This window comes from Ursus arctos, unplaced genomic scaffold (assembly GCF_023065955.2).
Source record: "Ursus arctos isolate Adak ecotype North America unplaced genomic scaffold, UrsArc2.0 scaffold_30, whole genome shotgun sequence".
NCBI classification, from domain to species: domain Eukaryota; kingdom Metazoa; phylum Chordata; class Mammalia; order Carnivora; family Ursidae; genus Ursus; species Ursus arctos.
The window spans coordinates 10563982-10583814 of record NW_026622986.1 but is presented as its reverse complement, the minus strand read 5'-3'; the positions used below and the strand labels follow the sequence as shown (position 1 = coordinate 10583814).

At 43.7% G+C, this 19833-nt stretch overlaps 1 protein-coding gene and 1 long non-coding RNA gene across 5 annotated transcripts in view; one reads left to right on the top strand and one right to left on the bottom strand.

Moving 5' to 3' along the window:
- MKX (mohawk homeobox) overlaps positions 1–4143 on the bottom strand; it is a 64034-nt gene extending 59891 nt beyond the window's left edge. Inside the window, exons 1-2 of one of the 4 annotated variants that reach the window (XM_044378562.3) lie at positions 3750–4143; positions 1311–1574 (exon numbers count right to left, since the gene is read on the bottom strand). In XM_044378562.3, coding sequence (XP_044234497.1) covers positions 1311–1498 — 188 coding nt within the window. In that variant the 5' untranslated portion in view covers positions 1499–1574; positions 3750–4143. Of the gene's footprint in view, positions 1–1310; positions 1575–1838; positions 2224–2540; positions 2674–3749 lie in introns of those variants that run through there. The other 3 variants (XM_026483518.4, XM_057304657.1, XM_057304656.1) reach the window with 3 other exon arrangements.
- LOC123000269 (uncharacterized) overlaps positions 2737–19833 on the top strand; it is a 241195-nt gene continuing 224098 nt past the window's right edge. The window contains exons 1-2 of the long non-coding RNA XR_006408161.3: positions 2737–2948; positions 13051–13157. This is a non-coding gene — a long non-coding RNA (uncharacterized LOC123000269). The remainder of the gene's footprint in view (positions 2949–13050; positions 13158–19833) is intronic.

The window sequence follows — 19833 nt, the reverse complement described above, 5'->3', positions numbered from 1 at the left end:
CGCCTTTGAGAGGCTCTGGCTTCGTGGGCCGGGTCAGGCTGCTGCCAGCTCTCGAACGTTCTGTCAGGGGCACTCATGTCTGCCGCTGGGGGCTTCCCGTCGCCGGTGGTCAAAGCAAAGGTCGCCCACTGGTCGGCGGGAATAAAGCAAGGGATGATGGCCCTCCCGCCGCCCTGGTTCTTTCTCTGCGAGCTGTTTCCTTTGATCCTCTGGAAAAAGGGGAAACTTTCCCAGCAAGTGTTTGTGGAGGAAGGACGCAGAACCTAAAAAAAACCACTCTAGGGGCCTTTTCCCGACTGAAGGGAGAGTTTTAAAAGTATGGAAAACTCCGTGCGTGAAGAAAAGCACATTCAAAGGGGGAAGGGGCCGAAGCAGCCCGCAGCCGGATGCTGGGCGCTGCGCTCCCCGGCGCCTCCGGGAGGTGTCGCCGCGCCGCCGCCCACGCGCCCCGCCACTCAGGGAAGCTCGCGCGCCTGCGCCGCAGCTTCCAGGACTTTCGCCTCTTTAAACACTTTGAAATGCAACTCCATCCGAAAGGGCTGGTAGTAACATTTTGAAGAAACCTAATCTCTATTTTACTAACCAACAACGCCGCAGAACAAGCAGCTGATGCAATCTTTCAGGTGGAGACGGCCAGGACGGCCGCCCCTCCCCCCGCGGGGCGCTCAGGGAGCCGCAGCGACGCATCTGCAGCCGGAGCTGCTGGCCCACCCGCGAGTTCTCGCTCCCCAGCAGCCCCTCGCCCGGCTAAACCGAAACCCGGCCCGGCAGGCCCCCGGGCTCGCAGCGGGCCCTGCCGAGCCGCGCGCGCGTCCGGGGCGCCCTGCGGAGAGCCGACCTTGCCAACACCTTGGCGGCGGCGGGGCGAGCTTCGAGGCCGTGGCTAGGCCCTGTCGTGACCTAAGAGGGGAAGCCCACGGGGCTGGCTTGACCTGGGAAGCCCCGACTGTTCAGCCCTGCCCTGTTCCTGGGCATCCCGCTCTCAGCCGCGCGTCCGCAGCCGTGGTCCGGATAGGGGCAGGTAGCCCCCTACCCTGAGGTCCGGGTATCAGGGGACTGGGGGGCCGTTCCAGGTGTCCTCAGCTTCCAACAAGCCTCTTTGGGGCTATCCTGATGAACCGATTCCCCTATATTTTGAGAAACTAATGCCTTCAAAGGACAATCCGCGAGACCGGGGTGGAGACCCGCCCTCCCGGGAACTCTGGGCCCCTAACCCACGCGCCCCGGCTGCCACTTGCACTCCCGCGCCGCTCACCGCTCCCACCCGACCGGGCTGCAGGCGGGCAGGGGTCCCGGGAGGGTGAGCGTACCCGGTCCTCCGGTGTCTCAGGCCGAGGTTGTCCTTGAGGGGCGGGCCGTCCGGAATGCCCACCTCAGGGCGGGCGTGGGTACTGTCCAGGACGCCACCGTAGGGTCGGCTGCCCCGTTCCCGTTCCGGAGCGCCGCGGTCCTCAAAAAGAACGGTGCCGCTGAGCTTGTTGAAGACGATGGTGTTCATGGTGCCGGCTGGCTGGGGCTCGCTGGGCGGCCGCAGCTCGAGGCCTGGCCGCCGGGAGCTCCGCAGGGCTCGGGTTCTAGGAGAAGATGCATCACATTACTCGCTCAGTGCTCGCATCCCTGTGCCTCCCGAGCCCCGGACTCGGCCGAGGCTCTGGGCTGGGGAGCCGAGGGGAGGAGCGGCGCCGCGGCACCTGGACAAGGGAACCCTTGCCTCTCCGCACCTGGTTACACCGCTTCCCCCCTCCCCCAACTCCCCGCACGCTCCCGGGACAGGTCCCTACCCTCCTCCTTGCCCTGGCGATTTAGTTCGCAAGGAACCTCAACCAGGAATAATTTACCTGCGTAGGCAAAGGAAAGTAATTCTTAAACGAGTTCTTCTCTTGGTTTTAATCTGGAAGAACTGCACTCGGGTTAGCGGAGCGGGATAGGCGCGGGGGAGGGGGAGTTGTTCTTCAGTCACAACGGAAGTCTAAAGCATCTCGGAGCTCCCACTGGGGTTTTAAGGAGGGGTTGGAAGGAAGGGAAATTTTTGGGTAATATGAACAACTGCATCTGCAAGTCCCGGTTAATGAGTCCCAGGCCACACCGGGATTCCGGGGATTTTCATGTTTTCTCGATTCTGGATGGTTTGGCTGAAACCCCTGCATTCTAATTCCGGTTAAGGTCCCTGGGGGTAGGGGGTGAGGGCAGGGAAAGTTAGCTGACTCCAGAGCTAGAAAGTTAAGTGGCGTCAGGGACAAATGCACCACGTTGTCTCCCTCCCCCGGAGTCTTCCTACTATCCCCCAGCCCGCTCCAGGATGCGCAGGGTCCCGACAGGTCAAAGGCGCCGGAGTCCCGGGCCTCCCGGAGCCCGCTGTCAGTGCTGCCCTCTTCCGCACCACGGCGGTGAGCCTCGAGCTCGGAGCCCTTCCTCACCCGCCCCTTTCTGGGGTCTGGGGGAACCATTTGAGGTTGCACAGGTGTTAGCCAAAAGAGGCATCGCGGTCCGCGCACCACCGAGCCTGAGGCTGCCGTGGTTGAAGAAAGCTTTCAGCTCACCTCCCGGGTCGCGGCGGCCGGGAGCCTCTGGCCGCAGAGCGCGGGCCTCAGGTTCAAGTCCGCGCCGCCGAACAGTCGAGTTACCGCCCCCATCACCCCGCCTTGCGCCTCGGGGTAGCTCCTGTTTCTTCCCAGCCGCCTCCGCACTGCTGCCAGCGCCCCCTCACCCCGCCCCGCCCCTGCGCAGGCTGCCACACCAACACAGACAGATCTTCTGCCTCGCAGAGCGCCCACATTTGCCAACGCCCCCTGCCCCGCCCTCCAGCCACCACAGCAGCGGCCACGCGTGACATTCAGGGCCGTGACCATAGCGATTAAGCGACAGCTACCGTGAGTATTCGTGGGGAGGTGAAGTCAGACTTCTGGCTGCCGCTTGTACCGTAAGCCTGAGTCCTCCCACGCAGACAGGTACGTGTCTGGAGTGTGCACACAGCCTCGGCAAAAAGTGTCAAAGCAAATTTCCGTGCTCGGAGCCCCTGTTCTAAGGTCAGGACTAGCCTTGTTTTTGTTTTTTGTTTTTCTTTTTAAATCAGTGCACTTAGTGCTTTGCGTTCACTCTGCGTTATTTGTAAAACACCCTTTTCCAGTCCCACAGTGTTTCCCCACCCCAGTCCTGTCCTCCCATATTCAACGGCGAGTTTTTCTTAGCGACTCCGCTGAAAGGTTTGCCATACCGGACCCTTCCCGGCTGTCCCAAGCCCACACAAGAGATTGCAACCACAGACACCCGGCGCGGTCTGGGTCTGCAGGCAGCAGGCGAGGTGGGAGGGGGCTGCAAAGGTCCGAGAGCTGGGTCCCGACGGGCGGGGTTGGGGGGGGGCGTGCGAAGCGTGGTTCCTGGCCTTCACCCGGGGCCCAAGCGCAGCCCCCAGTGCCTCTTCTCTGCTCCTGTATTCCCCACTTACCCTTACCCTGACTCACTCCAAACTATCTTGGGGAGCGAGCTCCCTGAGGAACTACCCCGCGCAACGCCCGCGAACAATTTTAAAGCCAAGGAGGAACCGCCAGGTGGGCTCCCAGGCTCCTCGCAGACCCTCGGGCCAGCCTCGGCCACCACCAGGGCGCGTGACCACTGGACCTAGGAGAGGGGTGGGGGAAGGGCGGGGAGAGCGGAGGCGCCCGGGGCAAAAGGAACGAGCAGCTCCGGAGGAAGAGCGAGCCTCGCGGCCCGCGGCCCGGGGTAGGGACGCCGAGACCCGAGGGCTGTACCTGTGGCGGTGGGGCCGGCGGCCGGCGGCAGGGCGGCTGGCTCTCCCGCGTCGAGGCTAGGCGCACTCCCATCCCCGCCGCATGTTCTCGGCGCGGGCTCCAGCGCGCTCACCGCAGCCACCGCCGTCGTCTCGGCTTTATTTACCCAGACGGGCGCGCGCGGCCCGGGAACAGGAATACCAAGGCCTTCTCATGTTTCTTGACTGCCCGGCCCAGCCGGCGAACATCCTGCGGGCGCGGTATCCACGTTCCCGGGCCGGCGAGAGGAAGCCTCAGCACCCTCCCGGCCTCGGGGACTGCTGTTAACCCTCGCAGACGAGCCGCCGCTGCAGGCGCCGCCGGGGAGCCCCCCGGCCCGCCGAGTCCTCGCCAGCGGGGCCCGGCTTGCAGATCCGCCGGCCTCGCAGGCGTAGAGCAAAAGGGGCTATTTCCTTCGCACTTAGGGGAGAAATGGGAGAAGCCGCAAGTAGCTCCTGGCTCCGGCTCTGGGACTTGAGAGGCTGCGGCGCAAATCCCGCGTCTTAGCTGGCCCGAGAGCCGGAAATTTAACCACGCGGCTAGGCAGGAGAGAGCATTGAGACGCGCCCTTTATTTTCTTTGCGATTAGCGGGAGTGAAGTTAGAGCTCGGGTTTGTGCCTATAACGCGTGAGCATATTACAGGATGTGCTTGCGCCCCTGGAGCTTCTTTTCTGGTATCACTGGGCTTCTGGGGTCCGGGCTGTCTCAAATCCAGGCACACGTTCACCGTCCGAGGCCAGCGCTGGAGAGGCTGCGCTCGCAGCGGGACATAGGGGTGGAGGGAGGCAAGGCTGAGGCGAGGCGAGCCCAGGTGCCCAACCCACTGTGACCCAGGTAGGGAAGAGAAGGCGAGCTCTGGGCCAGAGAGCTGCGTGGAGGAAGGGGGATGGAACTTGGAAGAATCCCGAGCTGGGACACAGTGCAAGGAGAGAGAATGCCTCTCAGATTCTCTTATTGATGATAGTTCCCTTTCCTCCATCACCCCAAAAATGAGAGTAGCGAAAGCTGTGATTTAGGTGCAGCTGTAACCTCAGAGCTTCTGCTGCCTTCAAGATCCTCAGGGCGCCGAGCACCCAGCCGCCTGCGTTCTCGCCGCGGGCCTTGCCGCCGCAGCTACACCTTTATCATTTAGTAAGAGCGAAAGTAGATTTTCCCAAACCTGAACGTTGTGGCATCATTTGTTCTTTTCTTCTTCAAGGTGGCAGGCCAGCTCTGGGGCAAGGGCCCACCTCAGCATCTTCCTTTTATGTGGCCTGGAAGTGGTTAAATATTTATGTATATTAAAGCTATTATGTCCAAGACTAATCACATCTTCGAATTTTCCATTATGTTATCTCCCAAAATACGCGAAGGCAAGCTGGGCAGTGGCACAATCTAAAGTAGAAAAGGACGAAGGTTTAAGTTTTTGCGCATTAGGCAGGTAAATATTGTCATTTGATCACATTGCCCAATGTCCTTGTGTTCCTTTATCGTATAATTTGCGGTTGGAGCGTTTGCATTTTGTCTTTGGCGCTGCACTTGACTTGCAGTAGTGTGAATTCAATATCCACATCAGTCTGCAGTCCACGCTGTGGGATTTAAAGTCAGGGATACATCATAAAATTTCAGCCACAGACTTGCAGTCACTAAATTTCACAAGAATTGATAATTGGTAATTCAGAGGACGAAAGAGACAGATTCTCTCCTATGGTCTCTGTGACTGATGGTGGTCACCAGACATTATAATGAAATCAGCTGTAAAACGCCCCTCTGACATGTATTTTGGTCAGCTGTGCTGGGTAAAGCAATAGGCATGTGTGTAGTTGCTTGCGATTTCATAGTACAATACTGACTCATGGAACAGTATGCTGTAATAGAAGCTAGGATAGGACAAATGCTGTTTTAGTCTTAACTGCATTTACAATTGTAAAATGCATTTACAGGACTTTGACTTGAGATATATTTTCACGTAAGATTTGTTTTCTTAAAATCTGATATAAAATACACAGCAAAAAATCTTTCTGCAAAACGTTTTTTATTTGGTATAGGAATAACATACACCTTAGTTTTAAGTCAATGGAAAAGTAATGCAGAATTACTTTAGATTGTAGTTTAATAATTAGAATCCATTTTAAAATAAAAAAAAAGCAGTGAAGGGTGGATTTTAAAATGAAATAGTATGGAGAATCCCTCTGTACTATACAAATGGACATGTATTTTATGATAGACCAAAATTTTATTTTTGCAAGTTTCATCCTCTCTGCAAGAGTAAAGTTTCTTCTTTATTTTAACCCACAGTTCAGACACAGTTATCATTATCTTAAATTTCACCTTTTCTGAAGATGAATTTTACTGAGCTTCTAATGCTATATTATAATCTCAGTATATGAAATGCTGTTTTATAATCCTCAGAAGTATACCTTGAAGTTTTAGAAAACATCACAAGATTTCAGAGAGTGTGTAGTTTGTGGGAGATAGCCATATGCAGGGAGAAGAAAAAACAGCTTAGGCCAGAAGTCAGAAAATTTGAGTCCTAATCTTAATTCTGGTTAATTTGATCTTGGTTTAGCCTGAATTTACTAAACTATGAAATGAAGATATTAAGTTTTCTACAAATTTGCCATATGCTATTATTAAGATATATATTTTTTTTAATGTGAAAGTAACGTGTTGCTATTGCTAAAGCTAGAAAAATGTTAAGTAGGAACATTTGGCAGAAATCTTAATTCATTCTATCAGACCTAGAGTGTAGTTATAAATATAAGTAATTTTTACTTTCTAATAAAAAAAGCAGCCTTTATTTAAACATTTTGATATTTTACCAAGGATCCTGACATTTCAGAACAAATATTGGTTAAAGTTTTTGAAAATAAGGATTGCTTTTAAAATCTCTTTTCTAGTTATTACTTATAGGCAATGAAATAAATTACAAAGCCAGGGAATGACTGTCGCTTCCCTTCCAAATGTTATAAAATAGTAAATTTATGAACAAATAGCAGGTTCACCTCACACTTGGCCAGTGTGACTTGTAGAGATACATGTCGAAGTTTGTAAGTGGAACAACCGAACAAGTAGTGAAAGCCACAGCTGCAGAAACATTGAGGGCGAACCAGGAGAATCGGGGGCCTCCCAATTTCTCATAAGGCATTTGTGTTTTATTTGTAATCTAACTCTAATTGCATAAATAATGCAGGATAAATTCTCTCTGAGAGGGTCTTCTCCATAAAATCACTCACAATCAAGGGGGAGAGTACAAGTGACTCCAGCCAATCACGTTCCTGGGAGGCAACCACCAAGAGGTGGCCCCTGCTGATTTGATGTGTCGCCTTTGGGTCTTTTTTTCACTGCATTCACATATGTGAATGCAAACAAAACATCGTAGTTTGTTTTATGACCTTTTGAAATAGATGAGACCATTCTTTATACCCTCATATAAATGTACACACACACAGACACCCCGAATTAAACTAAAACTTGCTTTTTCCTTCAATTTCATAGAGAACTTTCATATTAGGATATATACATGTAATTCCGTATTTTGAACTGTTACATACTGCTCCATAATCCATTTAGCCATTCCCCATCCTTATTTGTGCCTTTTCAGTTTTCCCTATTATAAACATTAAACACCCTTGTTTAGGATTGTTTCTGCACATGTGTAAACATTTTTCCAGGAATGGCTGCACAGACATAGAATTGCTGGGTTGGGGACATGATTTTAAAATTTTGATAGATATTTCCAAATTTCCCTCCAATCTGTACCCCCACAAAGTCCCCATTTGCTGACATGCTACACAGCATTTCATATGTTTGGATTTCCTGTTTGCCAGTCTAATGAGTAAAATAATGTCTTATTGTTTGAGAACCTTTTCATTTGTTTATGAGCCATTTGTATTTCTTAATTGAAGAAACTTGCTTATATCTTTATCAGATGCCTTGTTAACTTTATAAAGTTCCTTTATTAATCATTTTTCCATGGTATATATGCTTTATATACTGCAAATATGTTACCTGGTCTGATGTCTGCCTTTTGCCTATTTTGTTTTTGTCTTACAGAAGGTTTAAAAGTGAATATAGGTCAATAGGTCTATATTTTCCTTTATGAATTCTGAGTTTTGTGTCTTCCTTACAAAGGCTTTTTTTTTTTTTTTTTGTATTTTCTTCTAATGCTTTTAAAAAATTGTTTTCACTTGGCCCTTTAATCCTCTTGGAATTAATCTGTATATGTTGTGAGGTAGAAATCTAATTTGATTTTTTTTCCCCTCTTCAATTGAATAGCCAGTTATTACTACGGTGTCTAATGAAGAGTTTTCCCCCATTGATTTGAAATTACTTTTCCGGTATACATGGCGAATTCCTTTCCACGTGTAGGTTGGTCTAAGAAGGCTTTAAGAGATGTTGCAAAACACCCAATAGACTGTAATAAATTTAATCTTCAAAATTTTAAAACCATCTTGCGCTCCAAAGACTTCCAATATTATTCTGTTTCTAATTTCGGAGCATGTCAAGTATCGAAATAGTAATATGCATGGCCTGGTTATGGTTCTAATTTAGAACGCTAATTCAATACTGTTCTAGGGCGAAGTTGCCGTTTATTTTGTCGCCGTCCTGCTCGAAGCAGGAGAGCAGTTTCAGGCAGCCATATTCTCCAGAGTGGAGTACGGCTGCACAGAGCTTTGCAAACGCATCACGTAACCAATTGGTAACTGACCACGAGCAATATAAAGTTATTTGTAAAAGGGATGAGTCCCTGCCATCCATGACTTGAAAAAGTAAAATGCATCTTTTTTTCCTTGCTCAATTCTTTATGGAAAGTGAATCACTTTTTTTTCACAAAGCAACCAGTCAAGATGAGAACCTTCAATCTGATTGCATACTAGTCAAATTCACTCTGGACAAAAATGCAAATATTTTGTTGTCACCATTTCCTCAAAACATTAGCTACGTAAAAGTACAGAACTACAAATACTAAACAGTCAGAAGAGCTGAGATCCAGGTGGGTTAATGTTTTTTTTCTGCTTCACAGAGCTTGAGACAGGACCTGAAGTAACCTTGGAGCACTAGTACCTCATCTTTTTGCTTGATTCCAAAATATCTCTAGTAGCCACCAATAATCACGGAGTCTCTACTCCATTACACACATGAAAATATACTATGTACTGGGATCCTGAGGGGAATCTGGAGAACATTTTGTCCTCCAAATGTGCATTGAAATACAAGAATTTCTCCCAGGAGACTATTCTATCTTGAAAATCAATTTGTTTGCACATCAAAACATGGCCATTTAAATTATAGTGAAGACTTTTGATCACAAGCTAGTATGACTCGATGTTTGGAACCTAATGGACTTCAGGTACTCAATAGAATTTTAGATTTAATTACTGTATGTACTGCATGCTGTATCAAGCTTTTGGCTGACCCCCCACCCCATCCATCCTCCCTGCTTTCATTTTTATCCTGTTTTCACCTCTGTGTAGGATATTTGAATAAGTTCATCAAGGGAATGCATGTGAGCAAAAGTGATGTGTTCAACTTTTGCTTAACCTGCTTAAAAAGAAATTGCTGTCCTCCTCTTTAACTCTTCCGTGTTACCAAGGACTGCAACACGGATGTGGCAGTGACCCACATCTATTGATCAGATAACAACACAAAGAACAGCAGAGCCACAAGATGAAAGGAACATGGGGCCTCAAATGGACGAGAGCTTCTGGGCCTGGGCTCAGCTAACTCTTTCTGGAAAGGGCTGGACAGTAAATGTTTTAGGTTTTATGGGTCATAAAGTCTGCATTCAACTCTGCCATTGCAGTGTGAAAGCAGCCATAGATAATGCTTGACTATGAATGAGTCAATAAATGAGTGTTGCTGTGTTTCAATACAACTATTTAATGGACATTGAAGACTGAATTTTATGTAATTTTCATGTGCCACACAATATGCTTCCTCTGACTTTTTTTCAGCCATTTGAATATGTACAAACTGTTCTTACCTCAGAAACGAAACAGACAGCAGGCTAGATTTGACTGGAGGTTGTATTCGCTGGCCCCCTGGGCCTGGGCTACTCAGCTCTGGACTCTTATGAGAGACAAATAGACTTCTCCTTCTTGAAGTCACCTTATTTTGGGGTTTCCTGGCCAAGGGAACTTAGCCTATACCTTCCATAGTGCACACCTGTACAAAGTTACCACCAGCGGGCTTAAGCAAAGCACTTTTTAGATGACTAGAGGCTTTCACAAACAAGGAGAACTGGAAAGGGGACATAAAGAAAGCATGCTTTCTCCTCTCTCCTCCTCAGAATGTGTTGCATGTGTTTAGAGAATTAGCCTAATTATTTTTACAATATTTTTGATTCTGTTCTTTTTTCATTTTAACCCCTTTTTGACATACCTTTAGACACAGTATCGGTGTTTGGGTTTTGATGCTTATGTTTTTTTAAGTCATGGAAAATGGTGATTATAAGGATTACTGTTTTTTGGCTCACTTCCTCCTGCCTCTCCCCAAAACCCCCACAAAATTCAAACTATTTTTTTCATTGTTTTCTTTTTAAATAATCAACAGTAAATATTTATGGGACACCTGCATGCAAAATCCTGTGCCAAGAACTGCATCGAATTTGATTTAAAAGACGTGATCCTTGCCTAGCTTACAAACTTGTTAAGAAAGCCCCGGAAAACAAACATACCCCATCTAAAGCGTTCTGAGGTGTCTGATATAAAGATTCCTTGAATCCAGTAAATCTGTAAATCATCTGTAGAAATGCATGAGGGAGCTTGAAGACAATAGAAGAGCCATTTTATGTGTCTGCTAAAAATTTTGTAACCATATTACCAACATCCTTCCCGAAAACATGCAAAAAGATCATTATTTCAGAAATTTGAGCCTGATTGAAAAACAGCATTTTCACCTCTTACATCAGAGTTTTTCAAGTTTTATGCCAAAAACCTCTGGGTTTCAAGAAAGATTTTTAGGGCTTCCATTGAAAAAAAAAAAACGGCAAGAGTAAACACACGGGTTAGCTTATGATCTTTCCTTCCTCTTTCCCTTGTCCAGGCCTTCCTGCAACCCGCTTCTGGCCCTCCACCTTTATACGCCTTTGGAAAACTGTTGAAGGGAGAGGGGGATTGGAGGAGAGGAGTTTTGTGAATAAACTTGTCATATGTGGCAGTGAGGTAATTCTTGTGGCTTGGAGAGAGAAGCCCCCACTGCTCCTCAGTTTGAGGAGCAATTCTTGCCCAAGTATCTGGGCCACAGAGCTCCCCTGGTAGCCAACTGTTTGTGGGGGCACAGTCAGGTCTGCACCTAGAACTATGCAGTGATCCTAAGTCATTGATCAGCCATCCGTTTGCTTTGATATTCATTGATCTTTGCTAAGTGTGCTTTGATGCCATCGGCTATCACAAACCCTGTTTGGAAGGGAGTGGGAGCTCTACAAGAAAGGGAAAAGGAAAAAAGGTGTTTATGCCAGTGAATTGTGCAGTTTAAATAGCCCAAAGTCTAGAATAAGAGAAGTCTTGCAATAGTCAAATGTCACAATTTTTTTCTTGGACCCGCAGTAGCAGTCAGCTCAAGACAGAATGTCCTCATACGGCTCTTCTGGACTCTTATAAATGGGGATATCATTACGGATTTAAAAAAAAAAATTACATAATACGCATACAGCACTCAACTACACGCCCATGTACTATTCTAGGCACTTAACTCATGTGATTCTCACAGCCACCCTTTGGGGTAAGTAACCATTAGTGCCCGTTTTGTAGAAGAGGACACGTAGGCATAGAATTGCCCTAAGTCACAAGTTGATGGCTGGTGGAGCCAGGATTTGAATGCAGTCAGGCAGGTGCCAGAGCTTGTGTGCTGAATCACGTAACTATAACCGCCTCGTTGAAGGTACCTAGGAAGGGTAGAGAGGAAGAACTGTAAATACTTGACTGAGTAACTGTAAGCACAACTAAATACGTAGTTGCACACTTTTGGCTCCCCACGTAACAGCAGAAAATTCCATGTCAATGTGTTTGCTTCTCTCTCTGTAAGTGACCTTTTTAGGAAAAAGGTGGGGAGCAGGTGGAATCGCAGCGTCACCTAGAATGTGACGACTTCCCACAGCTCCGACATCAGGGTGAAAGGCTGTACTTCCTGTTCATTTTCATGTGTGTGTTCACACTCAAAAGCCAGTAAGTGCTGACTCTTCTGTGGGTTCTCTAAATCTGGAGAACATTCTTCTTACCAGGCAGTGAAGTGATTCAGCAATGAAAAAAAACAACATGGTTTGGAACAGCCCCAGCAATTTGGAATCGTTGCTTTGTTACAGGAGTAGACACAGCACGATTGTAAGTGGCATATCTCAAGTGGGGTGAAAACCAGTAGCTTTGACTGAGAAGCCTGCAGAGATGATAGTGGCTCTTACAACATCGTGAGCTTCTTCTTGCTGTTTTGTCTGTTTTGTTTTGTTTTGTCTTGTTTTCATTTGTGATAGTTTTTAGGCCTGCCTCTAACATTTGTGTAGTCCAAGGCGAGAGTACAAATGAACGCCTACACACCATATGTCTAAATATTTAAAAGTTACAAATCAAGCTAAACCACTGTTAAATAAAATATGTCACATCCCTCTACCTTGACAGCTGTACTATCATCAGGAAAACTGGAAAACTATGTAAAGTTATGATTTTTTTTGGGAAAATATCAAAGACAAGTTGGTTTAATTGTTACTGCACATGTCTGGATGTTTGGTTGTTGGGCTGGCAATGATGAAAGAGACATAATTCGTAATTTATTGTGTATTTATTTAATTAAATTTATTTTTCTGGTCTTCATGTCAGTAAAAATCACTGTATTATCATAATGAATATTCTCTCATAATTTGTGTCCCAAAAGAATTCAAATAAAGTGTAATTCTACCAAAAGTGTCCAAACTCGATTGAATATATGAAGCATATGAATATGTTTTCATCAAGAACGCACATTAAAATACAGAAAAGTTTAGTTAAATTTATTTAAATATATATTATTATGAAGTGCTATTTTTATTCTAAAATACATATATAACATTCAAATAGAAAAGAAAAATGAACAATTATTGAATATAGGGTTTTAAATAAAGCTGAAATTTTATTTAATATTTTGAAAAATTAATTTAGAATATTTTATATGAATGAAATTATTTTTTAATGCTAGTGTTCAAGGCACAGCTGGTTGTCAGTGTAAAGCACTGGTATGTGATTTCGTGAATGATTTGACTAGATCTACACACTTACCAATCTTTGAGTGATATGAATTGTTTAATATTGCAAAATGTTCTTTCGCTGCCAGGTGCAACCATTGCGAAGGTTTGCTAAACATTGAATACCTGCAGAACCATGTACTGGAAAAGCAAGAAAACGATACCAGGCATTCCTGGAAAACAAACACCGCGCGAGGTAAGGCTAGATTGCATTCATGGGATTGGCTGAGGTGATTAATTTGTCTTTTCTCCCTGCTCAGAAGCAATGCTCGACTCCAATGTTCTTAGAAGGATAACCCAAACCTTTACAATTTTGGAATGTGATCACCTTTTGCTTTGAGGACGTACAGCAAACGATGTGTAGAAGCAATTCTATGGGCCCTGAATGGTGTTGGTCATGACGGCAGATTTTTGGGTTTGAAATTGCGCTGTGTTCTAGTGAGTGCTAAGTCCTATACAACAGAGGCTCCCTGTGTTCTTTAGTACAGTTACCTGCACGCATGTGTGTGATGGAGGACCTTTAAAAGAAAGGTTCTGGGCAGTGGCCTTTTGCCTCGGTCTAAGGGTGATATTGGTTGTTTCGAGTGCTTTTCAATTTTTACGTACTTATTTATATACTTGCTTATTTACTTATCTTTTTTTGCTTTATTAAACTTGGGCCCTCTAATGAATCAAAATGAAATCACACTTACCGAAGCCTTTCCACCAGTGTATCCTCTGATGACCTACAATGATTAACACATAGGACAACACCTGAAGTGACAGAAAGCAGGGTCATTTTTAAAGCCCTGCCAGAGAAACATACATTTTTAGCAGGGGCGATTATTACAGAGCCATCCTTTAGGGAATAATGTCATCACTGAGGGTCGGAGGATAATGCACTTGAGCAGAAGGCAGCTTTGCAAATTATTTCCCTAAAGATGAACGAGGAGATAGCTGATTCTGGGCACTGCCTCTGGCTACCACTTGCCTTATTCACCGGCAATCGTGAGCTCCAGAAAATGCTTTTTATTTCCTTCAACACCATGTTTTTCAACATGTAGCCTATGAACTCCCTTAAGCAGGGGTGCTTCTTAAAAATGCTCATTCCAGATCCCAACTGTACATGCTGAAAGTCAGGTTTTCTGGGCTTAGGCCGCATGGTGATGCTGACATAGATGTTTCTCAAACCATGCTTCGAGAAAAAAATGATCTAGGGCAATGGTGCTTACGCTTTTTAAATTATACACCTTGATTAGTAAAAATATTTTGGGCAGGTGTCTCTGATATATAATCATTTATTTGTAAATAGTGTATGTGCACTATTGTGCTGCTATATCATGTAAATTGTAAAACACAAAAAAACAGAAATTTTTTTTAAAAGGCCAAGGTAAACAATATTTTAAAATAACTGTTTTATCTCTCAGTGATACAAAAATCTATTTTAGCTTCCAGCAAAATATAATTGTTAATAAATAAATATTTATTAATATGATCACCAGGCTATTTTTAGTGAAAGCATTATAATTTGAATTGCTTCATACTTTATTTTTTTTATTTTTTTTTTAAAGATTTTATTTATTTATTCAACAGAGATAGAGACAGCCAGCGAGAGAGGGAACACAAGGGGGAAGTGGGAGAGGAAGAAGCAGGCTCATAGCAGAGGAGCCTGATGTGGGGCTCGATCCCATAACGCCGGGATCACGCCCTGAGCCGAAGGCAGACGCTTAACTGCTGTGCCACCCAGGCGCCCCTGAATTGCCTCATACTTTAAAAAAATCTTGGCTTAATAATAATTTAAAGGTTGGGACTCAAGTTCAGGTTAATCAGAGACTTGTTTGCCATGTTATCTCTAAAAAAAGATACTTCAAGACAAGACAGGTTCACACAGAACAGGTCGATTTCTGACTGTATTTACCATTTGTTTTTAGCCCATCCACGTATTATAGAAAGAGTTTGCTTTAAATTATGCTTACAAGTCTTCTTTGATATCAATCAGTTCTTGTAAATTAATCACGTTACATTTTTATTTTCAAGAACTGACTTTAATAATTCACTGAAGCTCTTTGAGAGATTTTTAAATAGATGTGAAAATTCCTTTTTCAAGTTTTTCAAGTATGATAGGCGTTTCAATAGGCTCCTGTTTTCAGGAACAAAATCACACAATGGTGGGTAGGTTTCTAAATCACGAGTGTCTTTTGGAAAGCAGTTACTTTCTCAATTATTGTTAAATGTCATCTTTACCTGAAGGGGGCAGATGAAGAGTGTTTTATGTTTTTTGTTTTAAAATAACAGGAAGGTAGACTTCCATTGAAAGTCCTATCCTCAAGAAGATAAACAAATGACCGTGGCTTTAAGCTACAGTTTCAGAGGTGGAAGGGAAATGGTGAAAATCATGAGCCTGCCAAGAAATGGGTGAAGGGTAGATACCGAGAGGCCTGTATTTTATGCCCACTGCCTTCATTTGTATCCTGTAAAAATGGAGCAGTCATAAATGCTAATTGTGGGTATCACCAATTCACTGTGGGAGGGGCGGGGAGGCCTCTGGGATGACTCTCAGCCCTGAGTAACTGAGTGTGTAGTGGAGTCCTTCACTGCGAGAGACAGTAGTAACAGTAGCAAGAGCTGATAAATTACGGAACTCTTCCGTGCCAGGCACTGTCCAGGGTTTTATGTGAATCACTTCATTTCTTACTCACACAATGTCCTGGGCACAGTCCTAGTATCAGGCTTTTATGGATGAGGACTCTACATTCGAGGTCATATAGCTACTAAATAATAGAACCAGGAGTCTGGCAAGTTTGGGGACTTCATTTGTGGACCCGAGGAGTTGAAATGCAGGTCTGGCCCTGGACCTATGATTATGACTCAACTCTGGCTTCCCAGTAAAATGGAGCAGGTAGGTACTGGAGGGTGCCTGGGGGCTGCATGCTACACACTCAGGGGGCAGACCTCCCTCCCGCTGAAGGTGCCCTCTGCAATCTTCAATCTGCAAACAGAGCAGAGGCTAGAATCTCTGGAATCATCAGCTGATCTCATGGAACATTGATTTCCTGAAGTCTACAGCCTTCTTGGCAGGAATTCTCTGTCTGGTTGTTTTGGGTATCATTCACTTCAGAATGTGTTTCTTTAATTTCTGTGACATATAGAGATGTAGTATTAGTGGCTGGGGCATTGTCTTGGACCATTATAAATATTAGTTTGTGTTTTCTTGGAGGGCTTCCTCTGAATGAGTCTGTGTTTTCAAAAATCAGCCCCTTACTCTCAGTCTAGAGAGAAAGAGGTGAGTGGGTAGGTAGTGAATATAGTGTACTGAGATTGTTTATAGGGCTAAGACAGCTGTGCACAGACTTGGGAAGACATAAGGCTTCCCAAAGCAATGCTAGGAAGTTAGCTAGGTGAAGTGGTAGGGGCTGCAGAGGACGCTTCATTCATGTGTGTATCATAGTACTTGAAAATAGATATCAAGTGCTTCCTCTTTCATTTCTCACCTCTGTCCTTCACTGTCCCCCTCTTCACAAATTTCCTCTCATTGCCCTTCTGCTTTTTTTTTTAATTCCTTCCTTCCTTTAAAACAGAATCACTTTCTTATGCTCAGAAGACATATTATCAGCAATAAACAAAAGGAAGATAAGCAAATCTTCACCGATAGTCCTTACCTAGGATTAAAGGTTCTCTGCTTAAAGTCATCGAAAACTTTTGCAGTTATCAGTGCTCTGTACCAGAACAGTCTAAAACTCTAAGGGCATTGAATCATGGCACTCCTACCTTCAGTGCATAATCCTTATAGTTTTTTAATAAATAAATGTCTTATGGTTACAAACACTGCATAAGTTCCTTGAGAAAGCTAGAAAATTTAGATAAGCAAAAATTAAGAAAAGAAAAGCACTATATTCCTAGTACTGGAGATTATCTTTTATATCTTTTTGATTTGCTTTCAGATACTTTATACTTATGGATGTATTTTTATTAAAATGAGATAATACTTTGCAAGTTGTTTTGTGTCCTGATTTTCCAATGATCTTTCCCTTTATGAGTCAAATTTTAATCTTATCTAATAGTCTATCCCCAATTAGATTTTCTCACTTAGCCTCATGTTACCCTTTAGAGCTAGTTAGTCCTACATATTGAATCTAGTTTTTATGGCTCTCAGTTTTCTTCTATTCTAGCATCATCCTTAATTTTTTTCCCCATTGTACACTGACTTGTTGAATAGACCAGACCAAGGATCCTAACAGAATGATTCATCTTAATTTTGTCTGGGTGCCTTCGGTGCTATCATTGAACTTCCCCTCTCCACACTATTTTCTTATGCTGAAAGTTAGGTCTGAACTTTTGCTGGATTCATGTTAAACATTTTGGCTAGGATATGCCGTAGGTGATGGTTTGTAGTTTATTGTGTCACATCAGGTGACATAATATTTGATGGCTCCACCATTCATGGGGCTAAATTTGTGCACTGGATTCGGGTGATGAAAATCTGATCCCCCGACGAACGTACACTTATGTTTTTTTCCTGTGACTAGAAAGAAATCTTTGTGGTATTACTTTGGCACTCTGTGAAAGTCAGATTCCTCATAAATCATGCACCTAATGCTTTTAACACTACTTGACAATCCTTGCCTGGGTCAATAATCTCATTAGGGATCAACAATGATTAAAATCTAATTCAGTCCTTCCTTTTCTCTTAGTTTGTGACATTCTTCTATGAGATAGAGCTTTCCCTCATCAAGTGGGGTTTTGTTTTGTTTTGGTTACTCTGTAATATAGTCTAACTGGAACAGCAGAATAAACGTTTAATATTCCCTATTAGAGGAAAAACTTACTAATAACTGCCTCATATGATGACATCTGGGGGGAGGGCTTTTTTTTTTTTTTAAGTATCATTCTCGATTCATGGATTTTCATTGATTCAATCAATGTTCCTATATTCTCGAAACATTTTTTGGTCTAAAAAGTTTTAAGTTGAATAATTCAGCATCAGTTGTTTCACACTGCAGTGCTATTTAAAAGAAACAGATACAGCCAAATCTACCATTTTATGAATATTTTGAAAAAATGAGATTGACAAGATGGTGAAATCCCTTTCGTTACACATGACGAGCCACCTGGCTCAGAGAATGCCCTCCACCCGTTGCAGTGTGTGAAGTTCAGTCTGTCAGCCTTGCAAGATGAAAATGAACTCACTCTTGGAAAAATGGATTTACCAAGGCCGAAAGGGAAGCACCATTTCAATAACTGTTCACTTGTACCATAGTCAAGATAAGATGTCTCTATTCGGGGAATTTTTCTTTTTTCTTTCACAATACAGATATTGAACTTCAGATTCTTTTCTTACCCTTTCTAAAAATGAGTTGATAAACAGCCAACTACTGGCTTCATGGCACAGTCATTGCATAGCCCATACATTGAAAAGAAGTATATATGTATTTGCTTGTTATTCTGTCTTCTAAAGTGAAGTTAAACCCAGAAGAATATGAAAATGATGAATGTGTATGAGCAGGTGCAAATGAGGATGTACCGATGCACACACACACAGGAAGATGTATTATTAAATTATAGAGTTACCAACTGCCTTGCCTTCAGCACTGAAAGTCCCGTCCCGGGAAACACTCCATCCCAGGCAAAACGGGATGGTTGGTCACCCTATAGTTGCCAGATAGAAACTGCATGGGATTCGGCAACAGTCTGTAATGAATCTTCCTGTTTTTGACTCAGACGTTTAATAAGGCCTTTAATTCAGACATGAATTGATATGTCAAACTGGCAGGAAAAGAACTTATTACGTACATAAGAATATGAATTCAAAGAAGTATCAGGAATGCACTAAAAGTCTTTAAAACTGCCAGTATGAAAGGGATCAAGAATCTTATTACTACTTATTTTTTCTTCAGAAGAGGTAATATAGCTGCCAGTATTTCGGAATATTTCAGCCAAAGCTTAGAAAATGGAATGGCGGAAGGTACAAGGTGCTTGAGTTGATTTTCACTATGGAATTTTATTTATACAGAGACTATTCATTGAATGTTAACTTGAAAAAGACCTTGAGGAGTTACAGAATCTATCTTTCCGCATCTAGTCAAGGCCACAATTAGATCATGATGGGATTCTACCCAATATATTTTTAAATACTCTCAAAGAAAGAGATATTCCATTATTAATTTTATGCCTTACCGAAATTCTCATCCTTTATATGGAACTAATTTTTTTTCTGGATGCTAGAGATTGTGAACAGCCAGAAACCATTCTTTGACAAAGGTTAGAAGATTATTTTTCAATTTCCTTTAAGTATTCTAATTCTAGAAGCTTTTAACTTTTCTTCAAAGTTTTTACTTTTAAACCTTTAGTTACATCTGTGCTCTCCTCTGAATCCCTAAAGCATACATTTGGGAATGTTAGCCAGTACTAAAAAAATACAAGATTTAAATTCTTTCATTTATAGCACTCATGAAACTGACGTATTTGTAGTGAAAATAGTATTATACAATAGCCTATGTATCAGGATCTTAATACATTGATGCTTCAAGAAATGAAACCACTAGTTTAATTATCAGAGTTTAATAGACTCTGTAGGATCGCCAAATGGCTTTACAGATATGGCATCTTATTGTTAAGGATTTATGACTAAAATCTCATTCTTTGTCCTCAAGACCTGAGATAAGCCTAATCCTAGGCGCATTCTAGTAAAAAGAAGTGCTTTGAGATCACAAAAGGGAAAGAATGTGATCCTATGAGACATATATTTTAATTTTAGTTCTTTTTCTGTTTTCCTGATATTTGACCTGAGTTATTGTGTTTGGTGGGTAGTTTAGGAATACTGAAGTATTTTACTTAGGTTGTTGGCATTTTTTTGAGATTGAAAGAGCTAACAAGTTAAAGGATATTTGCTACTG